The sequence below is a fragment of the Schistosoma haematobium genome, chromosome 7 (assembly GCF_000699445.3).
Source record: "Schistosoma haematobium chromosome 7, whole genome shotgun sequence".
NCBI lineage: Eukaryota > Metazoa > Platyhelminthes > Trematoda > Strigeidida > Schistosomatidae > Schistosoma > Schistosoma haematobium.
The window spans coordinates 3,582,641-3,600,491 of NC_067202.1; the positions used below are offsets into that span (position 1 = coordinate 3,582,641).

General features: G+C 37.9%; 1 protein-coding gene across 2 annotated transcripts in view; it reads right to left on the reverse strand.

Moving 5' to 3' along the window:
- The window catches only part of SCAMP5_1 (Secretory carrier-associated membrane protein 5), a 35,489-nt gene extending 31,021 nt beyond the window's left edge, over positions 1-4,468 (reverse strand). Inside the window, exons 1-2 of one of the 2 annotated variants that reach the window (XM_035734364.2) lie at positions 4,383-4,468; positions 1,680-1,737 (exon numbers count right to left, since the gene is read on the reverse strand). In XM_035734364.2, the coding sequence (XP_035587725.2) occupies positions 1,680-1,737; positions 4,383-4,385 (61 nt within the window). In that variant the 5' untranslated portion in view covers positions 4,386-4,468. The remainder of the gene's footprint in view (positions 1-1,679; positions 1,738-4,382) is intronic. The other variant, XM_051217817.1, reaches the window with a different exon arrangement.
- Between the last annotated feature and the right edge of the window lie 13,383 nt (positions 4,469-17,851).

The following is a 17,851-nucleotide window of genomic DNA, read 5'->3' on the forward strand; positions in this document are numbered from 1 at the left end:
TGTTATGACCCTTATTACTACAACCCAGCTACTCTTATTGCTTAGTATTCTTTGGACACTATTTCACTTGACAAGTCACCAAATCAGAAAAAAGTTGGATTGGAACGCAATTATATTCCAAGTAAACAAAGGCTGAATGGAAGTAGGGATCGCAATAAGGAGAACGTTAGTATATTTATCATCTTACACAAGATATTAAAGCCTTCTGCAAGTATCTGCTGGCGCTGATTAGCTACAAAATGCCCAATCAATGTGACCCAACACAATTCTTCATGGAACATGCTTTAATCCAATCTTTATCTCGCTAACAACAGTTTATTTCCCCAAGTAATAAGGATTTTCATCTAGTCTAATCAATTAAGTTAGATAAGTCCCCTATAAGTTAGTTCCGTAAATCACTTGTCAAGTACAACTTCATCCACTCAACTTAAAACCATACATTCTTTTTGGTTTCGGGGCTAGGGATAATAATTAGATGCTGGAATAACCTTCGAATTGACGACCTACTGACTGAAAGCTAAGTGCTCTGACTACTGGGTCACAGCTTCATAAAATAAACTGAAGAGAATAAATGAGAATATAAGGAGTCAGTCAGCAGCAACGTAGAATATCGCACGTACGTACATCAGTTCAAGTTGTCATACCACATCAGCACATAGATACAATTTTCGATTCAAATCCCATTGTGGTAGAGGTAGTGAAAGTATAACCAGTAATCGGAAACATTAGGGTTTGAAGATGTTATTCAAGGAGTATAATCCAGTGGAGTAAATTTAGAAAGAGAAAAAAAGAAAGGGACATGAGGAATTCAGAAGATTTGAATTTGGGAGAACACAAACAATGGATGCACCTGCGCCATTACAAACGATTTTGAGCCATGTCATTCAGGGTCTCTAACCACCGGTTGCTATTGTCTCGCGGATCCCAACCAAGTAGTCTACACCTACCACCATGTCACAGTCCACTTGTCAATGACTTCGTGGATTTGTGTCACGTTTTGGTCTGGCCGCCCCTAGCTTTCTTCCAACCTACTGCTATACCATAAAACAGTGCTCGTCGGGCAGTCGGTGAATACAAGGTGTAAAACATTATCAAACTGAAGCTAAGCATTACAGACAGTAACTTGTGTCTCAAGTACAATTTAAACCAAATATTTACAGAACAAATACGCTACATAGATTAAATATACTATAGGCTGCTGACCTTACAGTTCATAGCTAAAACTACTGTCACCAAATATTAGTTTGCTGGTAATGTTTTTAGTGGAAAGTATTAATTAACTTCACGATCTTACAAATTTATGTGGGGAAAAATGCACTTAAACCAAATTTATTACCACCACCTGGATTATACAACATAATTCTATTATAAGTAGGATAGAACTGATAACTGGAATATAATATTGATTATCGTTGAGTAATAGATGTATAAAGTATTATTACCAAACCAAACTTCATGCGCTCAGAAAGAAATATTAGGAAATATGAAAACTCGATCAAAGTAGTTATTAGCATAGCCAGTCCTAGAATTTTAGTTTTTAGTGAATTCCTAACAATCGAATTAACCAGTGTCAATAGTAACATCGAAAAACTTAATAAGAACAAGCCAAACTCATGAGTTATGTATTGAAGCAAGCCCAACAACAGAAAAGTCTACCACCATAATCTTATCACACTTACTTGGGGTAGGATCAGAAAAAGGGTTGTACCCCTCCAATGACTCTTGATTGACTTTACTCTGCAAGAATAAACAATAAAAGTTAGTAAGGACCCATAGAAATATAAAATAATAGATGTTATTATGCGAAGAATTGCTACGTGAACTATTTATGTGAGTATCCTCGTTATAGATCTGTTATTCAACCCATTTTTACAAGATAATTCAGAAACTTAGCTGAATGTAAAACAAAGGTGACAGATATATTGGCACGGACATATATCTATTTTATTTATTATATCTCACACGTGTCCCAGCGGTATAGGAGTAGGTTGGAAGAAAGCTAGACGCGGCCAAACCAAAACATGGCACAAGTCCATGAAGTCACTGACAAGTGGACTGAGTCATGTTGGTAGGTGTAGACTACCTGGTTGGGGACCGCGAGATGATAGCAACCGATGGTTAGAGACCCTGAACGACATGGCTCAAAATCGTTTGTAATGGCGCAGGCGCATCCACTCTATGTGTTCTCCCAAATTCTAATCTTCTGAATTCTTCATGTCCCCTTTTTTCCTCTTTCCAAATTTATTTCGCTGGATTATACTCTTTGAATAACATCTCCAAACCCTAATCTTCCCGATTACTGCTTATACTCTTGCTACCTCTACCACAATGGGATTTGAATCGACAACTGCATCTCTGTGCTAATGTGGTGTGGCAACTCGAACTGATGTACGCACGTACGATGTTCTACGTTGTTACTGACTGACTGACTGATATCTCATATTAGCACAGCGAGGACGAATAGGTAGATGGTAAGGGTGCAGGACGAAAGAGGGATAAAAACCAAAGATTGTTACATCTGCAAATACGATAAAACGATGAGTAAAAACTCTGAAGCAGTAACAAAATCAATGAGCGCAAGTGGTAAGAATCAGGTGGGACATGACGAAGGTATAGAATCTTAGCAAGTTGTTATTTTTCACACTGGTATAACTTGGAAAATCGATAAGAAAAAGGAAGCAATGAAAATAATGCCAAATATGGTGGAAAAGTTACTTATTTATTTCAACACAAAAATCGGTACAAGTAGGCATCAAACAGATATGCGCCACATGAATTATTCGATGTGTGAGAGGGCTGGGATACTGCCCGGGTGCCCAAATCAAAGTTGAGTTGAGTAAAACATAAAAATGAGGGTTATTAGATAGTACAACGTTTACTACTCAGTACAAGATAATGAATGAATACATAGGTGCTGTTAGAATAGGTTTGAGACATGCTATTTAACGCTTTCAACTAAAGATTATGATAATCTTGCAGATAAATGGGAAGTCTGGTCCTTCCAGCCTGACTGAATCTAATTCATAGGAGTATTTTAAACTTTTGTAGTTTGTTTAGTAATCTCCTATCTTTTTCCAAACTATTTTTACGCTAGCCAAGTGCATATCAACGTATTTAAATCGATGTAACGTTGAAAAAGCGAGATTTTGTATGATACATGACAAACACATAGGTATCAACAGCATTGGGGAAAAGCTGAACAATGAGACAGAAACAGTCATACCGAACTTGGTGGTAATGAGCAAAGCCTTGGGTATGTCAAACTGAAGTTCTGATGCCAAAACTTATTTGCCCTATCCTAAAACTGATGACATGAAGCACAAATTGACGTTATAAGATATTGATTGGAATTTATAGTCTTCGTTTGTCTCTAAGTGGTTTGAGACCTACTAAGTGCGTTACAAACACCCAATTATTATTAAATAGCATTTGAAAATCCTTATTAATGTGATTTATTATTCATACATAATTTACTATGGACAACTGAAAACCAGTGTTTTCGTACTTCCATCGCCTTCCACTTACGTGAAAAACTTTGGGTCTCAAATATTAATACGAGTCATTTGTCGAGAACTGACCGAACCAAAATTCTTATTAACAATACGGCGAGACTATAATTTATGGACGAACCAATCGGATTTACGTTAACAGGTCTTAGATTTTGGCGCGAAATTCATTCACTCATTTGGCTAAATAGAGTTTTGGCACTATAGCTGATGTCAGTTCGCGATGAAAACCCTAAATCTAACTCCTAACATAAACCATCAACTGTAAATCATAATCCTTATTCTTCAAACTGCTTTATTGCCTTCATTTAGCCCTAGTGTGTAGGTGGACACAAGGTTAGTCTAGCGTCGCTCAAAGGTCGTCCATAAATTATGATCTCAGCGACAATACAAAATAGGTGGATCGAGGTCCCAATCTGGCATGGTGGTTGGAAAACACATTGACGAGTTGTTTAATTACTCTAAACAACCATCACAAGACTCTTTGAACTCTTGAATGAACTTCTTACACCACTATTTTGAAGATTATCACCGAGATTATATATTTAAGAACAGTAAATAACGAACTAGTTAACATGTGATATTCCAAATATGAGACCACACTAGACGCTTACGTTATCCCTCGACTTTTCTGTAGGCGGTGGGACTTACGCGTTACGTGAGATAAGACCATATACCCTATGTATAGCTTTAACAGTTCAATCGAAACAAAAAGCGCGTGACTACTCATTCGTGTCCCCAAGTCGCTACATCGATGAATATGATCTAATGACCGTTGTTTAGTGGCTACTTAATAATTTAAATACTTGAAGCATTTGGAGCCACTTCTATACTGCAAGATATTAGGAAACTTTTGAAAAAACTAAAAGAACTAACCATTTGAAAACACTGTTGAATAGCCCGCGACTAAAGGAGCACTTGAAGGACAGATTATTTATAACTTGCTTTGGTGCAATTCAAACCCCAAACATTGTGAGGCAGTTTGCCTCTCGCAGGCTACTACTAGATAGCAAAATGATGTTTTTAGTTTCGGAAGGATATATTTTTCTTGTTATATTCCCTTCAAATCCACTGAACATAAACAATATTTATTAAGGGAAGAGTGATAGTGGAGTTACATCTTGCGTAATCTATTTCATTACCCACGAGACTACATCAAATGTCTAGGTACCTTTCGTTAGAGTTATCGCGAGGTCTTGCTATGCGACACTTTGAAAGTACAGAAGCGTATTATTGAGATTTTCGAAAGCTCAATTTCATACTGCGGGGGTAGTTAGCTCAAACTTGTAGACGAAAATAAATAGCTCTGTAAGTCTCCGACATTTATGTTGATCCCATTAGTTCTATTGGATACACTTGCCATAAGGCACTCGGTCGCACGTCCGCAACAGAACGCAGGTGAGTACACCGTTCTACGCATCATTCACAACTTTTATCCAGGTTAAACTTAACGCTTAGCAATACATTAATAATCTTCCGAATGTATTTTCGAACCACTTCATTTCTGACTTTTAATTTGACGGGATGGGCATACTTGGTATATTGTGGTCATTCAGGTCTGGTTCATGCAAGCCGATAAACCAATGAACCTAGTGTAAATTTATTGCCTCGTCATGGCCAATCTGTTTGATCTTACTCTGAAGTCACATCATCATCTGCCCCATAGTGATTATTATGGTGTTCTGGTGCATAAGAATCTTTGAAAAATAATTGAGATACCACCAGCAGAACAATACATAGAATATAAAAATGGTACGATACACGTAATGATCACGTATGTAAGACTGAGGCAAACATACATAGGTTCACATACATATTTATGCACAACCCAACGTATATGTCCATATAAATGAATCGTGAACGTTGTAGTTCAGATTCTATAAAATAAATTTTGTTCAATACCTATAATGTAGATATTTAGCTTGAGAACTTAATGTACTGTATCTACAATTTACAAGACTCATCTACAACCCACAAAACTCAACTTTTTAACCCGCGTCCCACCATCGTATTTTCTGTGTACCACATTCCTACATGTAGGATGAAGAACACAAATATTCATATATAGTCGTAGGATTAAAGAAAATTCAACATTATTCGTTAAAATATCCGATTTATTTATTAAAGTAGTGACATGACAAATGACACTGTCTTTCAGTTGCGAGGAAGATGCATGTGTGATGTAAAATTAGCAGTGACGAGCGTAAAATGAATGTTGCAAAAGGGCAAGTGGAACGAAACATAATCAAAGCAGTCACGCACCGATGAAGGCGAACAATTACAGGGTTATCCATCATAAGGACGATCACCAAATGAGCGACCATGAAAAACCTGCATACCTGTAAGGGTGAATAACATTTTAGCGGTATGGAATTTGATCGATATACCGCCTATATCTTCGGCGCTACGGCTAATCCGAAAAGTAATCTCAAACATCGGACGAAGAACTAACCCTTAACAAATAGGTTAATTTTTCGAATCGGGCAACAATTCATCATTCTTATTACCATCGTCATGTTATCACCTATGTGAGCTTCGAACAGCATGGAGGGGTGTAGTGGCATTGGACAAAAGCCACACAATCCACAAAGCTGTGAACACGAGACTACTCAGAAAATAGATATTCAACACTTAACGCGGAGAAATACCCAACAATGGAGAAGGCGCGTACAATGAATTGAATGGATTAGAGTTGGTCGTATGGCATGGCTCGGCCATGCAGGCGTGGTCCATCTGAATGTTACCTTATATCTTCTATTCATATTAAATATATTGTTCTTTCTCTAGCCTAACCTTGTTCTACATCATGTATTGGTAATTGATACGATACAGTGAGTTGGTGTAGTCGATGATGTGACTTCCACGTAAGATCTTATGGATTAGGCAGTTATATCATGACAAATCTACAATTTTAGGATTAGGTCTATTGTTAGAGCAGTACTAATATCATAGTAGACCGTAATTCTACATTGGTGAGCCCAACTAAAGAAACGCAACCTATTATAATAGGATTAACAATATATTGTTAATCCTTATTTCCATTTAAACTTTCTCGATCGATTTTATATTTATGTTAACGCAGTATTCTAATAGTCCTCTGATTAATGCTCACAAGTATTATCATAAGGTTATATTGATTAGCTCTCAGGACATACTAGCTCAAGCGATAATAAAAACTGGTCGCCTATATTAAGTAATTAGCTTTGATGGTTCGTTGACAAGCTATAATAGCATTTACATGCTTCAGCGACATAGTCTTGTTTAAACATCAAGCTCTAGCAAATATGACCTGTAAATAGTGTAAATATACATTGACTAACAATGCAATCAAGGACTAAATAGTTATCTCGATCTTGTTCTCAGTGTTCCTTCACTTAACACCTCATCCTGTTTTAAACTATGCACTATCCTGTAATATCTTTTCTTCCGACCACTGCCTGCCTAATTTCATATTCTCGAGTTCCATTGCCAAACAACAAGGATGACACTACTAAAACATACGGTGAGTTTCAGCTTTAAGTTTCCTGCAATCATAAGGTCATTTTAGATGGCTCATTCAATGGCAACCACACAATTATCTGGATTCATTCAGTTGTTCTGATCAGAGCGAGTCCCAAAAACCTCAACAGCATCAAGCACCTTAGAAGTGATTGCCATTCTGCATGTTTTATTCTGGATGCTTTTGGATCATTACTACTCCTCATGAATGGCGTTATATATGTCGTCCACTAAACAATCTAATTTTCAAAAATAATCCAGGCGAGTTCAACTTTTTTACTGGATGATATTTTTTGTACTTAACATGTATATGTTTTCCAGTTGCTTTTGCCATTTGTAAGTGTCCCTAGACTAAATGCAGTAACTTCTTATGGAATGTTTATAACGCTTCATATTCCTGCCTGAAGTTTCATGAACAGTCTTAACTTTAAAATTATTTTTCTGGTCATGTTCATTATTTTTAATTTGTCATATACGCCAACAACCTGCATGTTAACCTGGCCCGTACATACGTTGCACTATACCTTCGTGTATTCTAAATTTAGAAATCATCTGAATCGCCTTTAACATTTATCAATAAACCCATCATAGTAGCAGCCTAAAATGCGGACATAGTTTAGATAATAAGATTAAAAATTTAAGTACTATCAACGGCACTAGTCAAATAACTAAATCCCCAGATAGCTGCTGACTAAACAAACGTTTAAAATCAAAACTGCGTAGCCTACTAAAATTAACACTAAACGAATATTTCTGAATTGAAATTTATAGTTAAATTAGGCGTCTCGGATTCTTTAACGTTACAAATTTCTGATAATTTCGAATCACCTAAAGCAACAATACCTATTTTTTCACTGACTAATCATCAATCAACACTATAACTAGTTAAATTTAATAGTTTCAGGATATCGTCATAAAGCATTGTCATAACTTGACAATCACGTAATATGACTGATAAAATTAATGAAACTATTAACGAAATCGGTCAACAAATTGACTTATAATTACCATTAAATGGTGTTGTTTTCTTGGTATCTTCATCCATCACAGATGATTACAGTATGTTTCTCTATCAGTTGCTCATTCAGTAAATATCTCAAAACCTTGTCAGTCTAATTGATGGTTTAGCGACACAATCATGCATGCAAATAATCAGTATAAGCAGTCGAGCAAATCTCCTGCAAACTGAAAACATCAATGTCGAATTTACCCCAACACTGACTAAGGTTCAAGCAATTATCATAGACATGAGTTGCGAGTGTACTCCCCCTAGTTACAACTTGTGTTCTTCCTGATAATCACATGAGCATCACTCACTATTAATCATCTTGTAAAAACTTATTTAGCTAAATACATCTTGCAGCACCACATCACTTCGTAATATGATTCATAGGCTTAACTGATTTTAATAACTTATAACCACTATATCTCAATTAAATCGTATTCCGCCTTATGATAAACTGCATACTTGCAACTAACTTGTATGCCCAATCAGCCAGCAAGTATAAATATAAATAAATAGTCTGCCGCAGATCAGAACATTGAGTCCAGAGCATGTCTCTTACGAACACACTCATGTTTAACGATTTGTTCCTAGCAATCTGTCCAAAAATCATATAAATATCACCCATGTATTTAAATTTTATTTTGATAACCATTTATGTGTATTAGTAGTATTACCAAATTCTATCACGGTCAGGTAAAAATGAGGTTGAGAAAATCTCCCCGTAACTAAATAAACCGTATCAAACTAACTGGAACACTAGTTGGAATTCTTCTCCACGGTATACTTTTGTTCCTTCAGTTAGCCTACTAATACAGATGCAATTGGAATTCAACTCATATGGACAACTTACCGGCATAATCGTTATTTGATTTCATAATTTAAACCAAAACTAATACCAATATTAACATTTCTACAATATTCATCACTTTAATATTTCTAAACACAAAATACTTATGTTATGAACGGGGAATTAAGAAGCCCAGACAATTACGAAAGCTATTTTCTTGGGACGTTATTGCATTTCATTCAAAACCTGTAAAACACTTATATTTATTTTTGTCCCTATCTTATTCTACATAACACGAGCTTTCGTTCTATGTATCATTCACTAGCATACCCTTTTTTGTTCCAAAAATATTGTAGTTTAAATATTATATTTTGCACTATAATTTCTACCCTAATTCCCTGTTTCGGGCATAACTGTATTTTTCCAAATTATCCTACGTCGTGGTCAAGATATGCACTTATTTATTCATGTACATTTTTGTAGTAATCCGAATTCAGAGAATCCAGAGTTTAGTGTTCCAACTGTCTTGTCTTCTTTCACTCGCGTGCTTGCCAACCAATCAGGATTTAGAATAGTTCTCTCTACCCCAATCGAACTCACGCATATTAGACTCAAGGTTAAGCCACTCAGCCTAACGCGTCAAGGTCATAATTTAGACTACACCGACCAAGGTCAAGTCATAACAAGTATCACGGGGTAAAAGCGATTCAAGGTCATAACAACTGGCGACGGAGAATTTTTTTTCTTTCCTATATTGATTGATCCAGTACAAAATGCCTGTTTCATTGGATGACCTTAAAACTATTCTTCAAATGCAGCAAGCACAAAATGAGGCAAATCAGACGAAGCTTTTGGATGCATTCGCACGAATGTTCTCATTACAGTCGTCCTCAGCTTGTCAATCAGATAAGCATGAAAGCATCATAAATTCTATTTCTGAATTCCAGTATGATCCTGAAGCTAATGTCATTTTCAGTTCGTGGTTTCACCGCTGTGAAGATATTTTCCGCGTTGAATGCTCGCATCTTGATGACGCAGCAAAAGTCCGCTTACTCTTAAGAAGACTGGGAACACAGGAATATAATAAATATGTGAATTTTATCTTGCCACAAAATCCACGAGATGTATCATTCAAAGATACAGTCCAGATTTTATCTGATATTTTCGATGAACAGTCCTCATTATTTAATACTCGCTATAAATGCTTCCAAATAACGAAATCTCCAGAGGACGATTATCTCACGTATGCCGGGAAGGTAAATCGACAGTGCGAACGCTTCAAAATAAACGAAATCACAGCGGACCAATTTAAATGCTTGATTTTCATATATGGTCTAAAGAATGAAGAAGATGCAGATGTCCGTACCAGAATGTTGGCACGCATTGAACAAGAACCAAATATGATATTACAAATGGTCACAACCGAACGTCAGCGGTTACTTAATCTCAAGCATGACACTGCGATGGTGCAACAGAGGGTTAAACCTTCCGGTTCTGATTCAATTAATGCGCTCCGATCCATAAAATCATCGAAACAAAACTGTACAAGCATGAAACAACCTGCCAACCCCCCATCACCATGCTGGTTCTGCGGAGCATGGCATTTTGCAAAATTCTGTCCGTTTAAGAATCATAAATGCCGCAAATGTCATCGCATTGGCCACAAAGAAGGTCATTGTTCGTTAAATAAACGCAAGACTAAACATCGTAGTGAAAATTCAAAGCAACGATCAAACAGTCAAATTAAAACCACGTTTGCAACCTTTAAAGTTGGATTTAAAAGTAGGCGGAAATTTGTAAATTTATTAGTAAATGAAAAACTTATACGACTTCAGTTGGACACTGCTTCTGATGTCACGTTGATTTCAAAGAACACATGGCACAAGTTAGGATGCCCATCCATCCGACCGACAGAACATGTCGCCCGAAATGCGTCAGGAGACATAGTAAAGTTGACAGGAGAGGTCCTATGCAATGTTCAACTTATGGGAAGTAAATTTACAGATGTTTGTTATCTAACAAATCGACACGATTTAGATCTATTGGGATTAGATTGGATTGCACATGTTGATACTTTGAATAAATTATTAGATGAGGTATGTTCTCAAAATGTTTCCTATGATTCTATCCAAATCCCTAATGATATTTCTAAATCAAATGCCTCCGACGAATCATCCTCTCTGGATATTAACGAATTAAATGCTTCTGATGAAACATGTTCTTATGATCTTTCTGAATCAAACAATTCAAATGTTATGTGTTCTCACCATGTCAAATCAAATACCGCCGATTCATTGCCTTCTCATAAAATTTCCAAATCGAATACTTCAGACAAAGTATGCGCTAGTGAAACTGCGGAATCTCATATACTTCGTTCTGATGTTATGTCTACATCAAAGTCTTCTGTTTCCTCTCAATTGTCGTCCGTATCTTACATAAATCATCTTCGACAAAAACATGCATGTGTATTTCAAAACAAACTGGGGTGTTATAAATTCACCAAAGTATCCTTATCACTAAAGGAAAATGCAAAGCCCATTTTCAGACCGAAACGACCAGTGCCTTATGCTGCTCTGTCAGTCGTTGACCAAGAATTGGACAGGTTAGAAGCATTAGGTGTTATTGAGCCAGTAAATTATTCATCGTGGGCTGCACCCATAGTGGTCGTGAGAAAAGCAAATGGAACTGTTCGCATATGTGCTGATTTTTCCACTGGCCTAAATAATGCTCTAGAAGATCACACGTATCCACTTCCCATACAGGAAGATTTATTCATCAAACTAAATGGAGGAAAGTGTTTTGCTAAAATTGACCTGGCTGACGCATATCTCCAGATAGAAGTTGATCCAGCCTCCCAACCATTACTGACGATTAACACCCACAGAGGTCTTTACCAATATAAGCGTTTACCTTTTGGTGTGAAACCAGCACCAGCTATCTTTCAACAAATAATGGACACTATGTTGGCTAATTTGCCAGGAGTCGCTGTCTATTTGGATGATGTAATCGTTACAGGTTCCAGTAAGTCCGAGTTATTCAATCGACTCGATACTGTTTTAACCAAAATATCTGAGTGTGGATTCTATCTAAAAGAAGAGAAGTGTACATTCTTCATGAACTCGGTGAAATATCTTGGTTTTGTTTTCGACAAAAATGGACGACGCCCGGATCCGGAAAATGTACGAGCTATCCAAAATATGCCTCCCCATCGAATGTAGCAACTCTGCGTTCCTTCCTTGGTCTTATCAGTTATTACAGTAATTTCTTGCCACAATTGCATCGCCTCCGGGCACCCATGAACCAATTATTATCCAGTAATGTAAAATGGAATTGGTCCACTAAGTGTCAAAAATGTTTTGACGAAGTGAAGTCATTATTAACGTCGGATCTACTCCTTACATATTTTGATCCCTCGCTGGAAATCGTTGTTGCTGCAGATGCTTCTGACTATGGTATCGGTGCCGTCATATCCCATAAGTTTCCAGATGGAAAAGAAAAGGCTATCGCACATGCTTCCAGAACATTGACTTCAGCAGAACGCAAGTACAGCCAAATTGAGAAAGAAGGATTGGCATTAATTTTCGCAGTAAAAAAGTTTCACAAGATGCTGCATGGCAGAAAATTTACCTTAATCACTGATCATAAACCCTTATTATCAATTTTCGGATCTAAGAAAGGTATACCAGTTTATACCGCAAACCGCCTCCAACGATGGGCTACAATGCTATTGGGTTATGATTTCGTTATCAAATACAAATCTACCTCTGATTTTGGCCATGCGGATGCATTATCGCGCTTAATAAGCAATCATAAGCTTGAAAACGAAGATACTGTTATCGCTTCTATATCAGTGGAAGAAGATGTAAGCAGAATGTTGTTTAATTCAACACAAATTCTTCCAGTGACAGCTGCTCGAATCGCTGAACACACTCGCCGCGATCCTATCTTAAGACGATTATCTACATTTATCCAGCGTGGTTGGCCCCCACGTATAACATCTCATGAACTGAAACAGTATTATCAACGACGCCAATCTTTATCCATCGTCAATGACTGTATAATGGTTGCTGATCGCGTAGTGGTTCCGTATAACTTACGCTCACTCGTCCTGAAACAACTGCATACAGCCCATCCAGGTACTGGAAGAATGAAAGCTATTGCTCGAAGTTATGTATATTGGCCTAATATCGATGAACACATCGAAGATTTCGTGCGTGCGTGCAGAAAATGTGCTGAGGTTTCTAAGTGTCCACGAAAAGCTGAACTACATTCCTGGCCATCTCCAGAAGAACCTTGGTCGCGTATACATGTTGATTTTGCTGGCCCATTCCAGGGTACGTACTTCCTCGTTTGTGTTGATGCTTATTCAAAATGGCCGGAGATTTTTCCTATAGATCAAATCACTTCGCAACAGACTATCATGAAGCTACGGCAGTTATTCTCCCGTTTTGGAGTTCCAGATGTTCTCGTGACAGATAACGGCACTCAGTTTATTTCTTCCATCTTCTCAGATTTCTGCAAGAGGTTTGGAGTCAAACATGTCCGTTCACCTCCGTACCATCCACAATCGAATGGTCAGGCCGAAAGGTTTGTAGATACCTTCAAAAGAGCGCTACTGAAGGCAAAAGGGGAGGGAAAGATAGAGGAGATTCTTGATGACTTTCTCTTGGTCTACAGAACAACTCCAAACCTATCAACACCAAATCAAATGTCCCCAGCAGAAATTATGTTTGGTAGAAAAGTAAGAACTGCCCTCGATGCCATGAAACCACAACAAATAGACATCGGAAAAAGAAACAGAAAGATGGAAAACCAATTTGATCGCCATCATGGGGCGAAACGCAGAATTTTCCAGAAAAATCAAAAAGTATACGTCCGCGATTTCCGATATTCACCTCCACAATGGACCAGTGGACGCATACTTAAGAGACAAGGGAACGTAATGTATGTGGTGGAAGTTGAAGGACAGAAGTGGACACGCCATGTCAACCACATACTGGAAAATGCTGGCACTTCACAGAAAACCGAGAAATTAGACTCAATGTGGAGAATCATTCTGGACAGTTTTGACATAAAATGCTCAGCGACTCAGAAGACCACGCAACCTGAACAAAGTCCTATTAGGAAAGCATCACGGAAACGCAGAAGACCAGATATTCTACAGGTAGACCCAAAGAGGAGAACATACGTTTCCGAAGGAAGATATCAATGATGATATCTCAGCACTTACCTGTATATAGTAACTAACCATTTTTTTCTTTTTTTTTTAAAGGGGAAGGTGTTATGAACGGGGAATTAAGAAGCCCAGACAATTACGAAAGCTATTTTCTTGGGACGTTATTGCATTTCATTCAAAACCTGTAAAACACTTATATTTATTTTTGTCCCTATCTTATTCTACATAACACGAGCTTTCGTTCTATGTATCATTCACTAGCATACCCTTTTTTGTTCCAAAAATATTGTAGTTTAAATATTATATTTTGCACTATAATTTCTACCCTAATTCCCTGTTTCGGGCATAACTGTATTTTTCCAAATTATCCTACGTCGTGGTCAAGATATGCACTTATTTATTCATGTACATTTTTGTAGTAATCCGAATTCAGAGAATCCAGAGTTTAGTGTTCCAACTGTCTTGTCTTCTTTCACTCGCGTGCTTGCCAACCAATCAGGATTTAGAATAGTTCTCTCTACCCCAATCGAACTCACGCATATTAGACTCAAGGTTAAGCCACTCAGCCTAACGCGTCAAGGTCATAATTTAGACTACACCGACCAAGGTCAAGTCATAACAAGTATCACGGGGTAAAAGCGATTCAAGGTCATAACAACTTACTACCTATACGTTAAGTTATTAACCAACGGCTATTAACACGCATCGTTTAATTATTATTATTGTAATCTCATTTTTTTTATAGCTCAAATAATCTTCACCCAAATTTTCGTTTCAAGCATGTTAAGCATGAAGGCAGATCTTTTAAAATTATTATATGTATTACCCGACCAGATGCTGCCGCCTTCTTTTTGATTTATCTTTCAGCTTACCAATACCCGGAGGATTCTTATTATCCTTGGTAACCTCCGGCGCGCGACGATCCCATCCAATTTGATATCGAACCAACATCACGTTGATTCTGGTGGGAGATTAGTGTAGTGGCATTGGACAATAGCCACACAATCCACAAAGCTGTGAACACGAGACTACTCAGAAAATAGATATTCAACACTTAACGCGGAGAAATACCCAACAATGGAGAAGGCGCGTACAATGAATTGAATGGATTAGAGTTGGTCGTATGGCATGGCTCGGCCATGCAGGCGTGGTCCATCTGAATGTTACCTTATATCTTCTATTCATATTAAATATATTGTTCTTTCTCTAGCCTAACCTTGTTCTACATCATGTATTGGTAATTGATACGATACAGTGAGTTGGTGTAGTCGATGATGTGACTTCCACGTAAGATCTTATGGATTAGGCAGTTATATCATGACAAATCTACAATTTTAGGATTAGGTCTATTGTTAGAGCAGTACTAATATCATAGTAGACTATAATTCTACAGGGGAACGTTTTAGAGGGGTTTTGTGCGCGTTAGGTTTTCGACGGGTTTGTTGGACAACTTTAGGTGATCGAAAACGGAGGAAAATTACAGAAAACTGTGATGATTAGAGTCATAATGATTACGTTGTATATTATGAAAACAGGATGCATCCCTGGTTATGTTTCTGCACTTCACTAAGGTGCAGTTAAAATACATAGAGCAACAAGATGGTCAAAATTTCAGTAGCTAGTGGCTTCATCTTGAGTGTTACAGAACTGAAAATACTTAACTGATTAAAGACTATTACATAGAATATTATTAATTTCACTGTTTTTGATGCATTTGTTCTACTCAACTTTCGAACATATATGCTTATAACTTTGAGCTCGGACATTTTGGTTACACTCTGTCCTTGGTCTGGCATTTTGTAAGTTATCTTCCAGCAACCTAAAATTTGAAGATTTGCCTTTGTCCAAGCCCAGCGATTAGTAATACTTCACTTCCACATAAAAAATATTGAGAATATTTTACAGAAAATTGCAGGTTGTGCTGTCATGCGACTTGTTCGTTTGTTATAAAACAGCAGATGCGACACAATTATGTTCCAAACAGAGTTGTGGTAAATAAAAAACGAAGATCAGCAGGACATGAAGTCAAGAAACCTCTTCAGCAGAGGCGAGACTTTAAATAGAGACTATCGCATATACTGTTTTGCCTTGTGAGGCATCAGAACATGAACGGTCGTCTAAAGTGTTATTTCTCCTATGCACGGTTTATATGCAACCTTGGAATTAACACAACTTATAAACTTGATAAAGAAGGACAGTCTTGTCCAACGAATCGAAGGCAGCCCTGATGTCAAGAAACACTACGATTGTTGGCCTTTGAAAAGTATGACGGTGTTCTAACATTTGGTGGAGGGTGAAGATATGATCAATACATCCTCGACCAGAATGAAAACCAGCCTGCTCCTCGCGAGTCAATCTTTCTTGGGTTTTGAACAACCTACGAAGTATGACGGAAGCCAATAGCTTGGACGCAATCGGAAGTAGACTTGTCCCCCGATACTTGTTACAACAACGATGTAAACCATTTTTAAAGATAGGGACAACTATCGACTCATTCCATGACGTTTGTACACTCTCTAGTTCCCAGAACTTTATAAACAACACAGTCAGTTCCTTATCCAGGAAGTCATCACCATCTTTAAAAAGAGCCGGAGGTAAGTCATATGGACCCGGTGATTTGTAACGCTTCAAGAGTTGGGGTTCCTTGCGGACATCCGCCTCATTTGATGGATCAGTCGTCACCGGCCATAGAGGGCAGGACAGTCTGACCGATGTTGCCGGAGCAGCAGGTTGGTTGAACTGCCCTTCGAAGAATTCTGCCCATCGTCCAAGATGTCGATGGATGTTGGTGATTGGCATCCCGTCATCCTCGTAGATTGTTTCGCTCACACCAGACTTTTTAATGCCAGTGGCTCAGATGAGTTGAAAACACGTAACATTAGCACCTTCTGTCAATATATTCAGAATGAAACTGGATCTCTACAGACTGCAAAGATTAATATAGGTCAGTAGACCTAACCTTGCCACCGAAGACTGGCCTTGGGGTAAGATATCTCCAGGTCGTCGACATTATTGTTTGCGGTTGACGTAAAAATCTGGAAAACAATAAAAAGTGCGGCTGATCATGTGGATCTCCAAGCTGACTTAGACGATTTAGTTAGATGGGCTCGAGAGTGGGGCTTAGAAATCAATGCTAGGAAGAGTGTACTAATGCACATCGGTCACGGTAATAGTTACCGTTACACTATTGAGGGTAAACCTCTTCCATGTGCTCAAGAACATAAAGACTTAGGAGTAGTAATAAGTCATGATTTAAAAACAACTACGCATTGCAAAGCAGCCGCTGTCAAAGTTTTCCGTGAGTTATGGTCACTTCGCCGAGCGTTCAAATCTTTTGACGAGGAAACGTTTCGGATTTTATATACCATATATGTTAGATCACATTTAGAGTACTGTATCCAAGCAGCTAGCCCGTGTCTGGTAAAGGATACTAACTCCCTTGAGCGTGTCCAGCGTGTGGGAACGAAATTAGTGAATGGTCTTTCTAGACTCCCTTATGATGAGCGCTTAAAACGCCTAAATCTTTTCCCCTTGTCATATCGTAGGACACGAGGTGACCTTATACTGGCATTTCGTATCTTTAATTATGATTTGGGTGTTAATATGTCTTATCTTTTTGCTCCCTCCAGCACTAATAATCTCCGAGGTCATAGCAAGAAGGTTCATAAACCACGATCTAATAAACTTAAAGTGGGATCCCGTTTTTCTCATCGAGTAGTCAATCATTGGAACGCCTTACCCGAACGAGTGGTATCAGCCCCATCAGTGAATACTTTCAAGGAAAAGCTGGACCTTCACTGGAAAGCAATGTGTCAGGATTAACACAGGTTCATCAACCTACTATCCTTATTACTGGAGACTGAACCGTTTGAAGCATT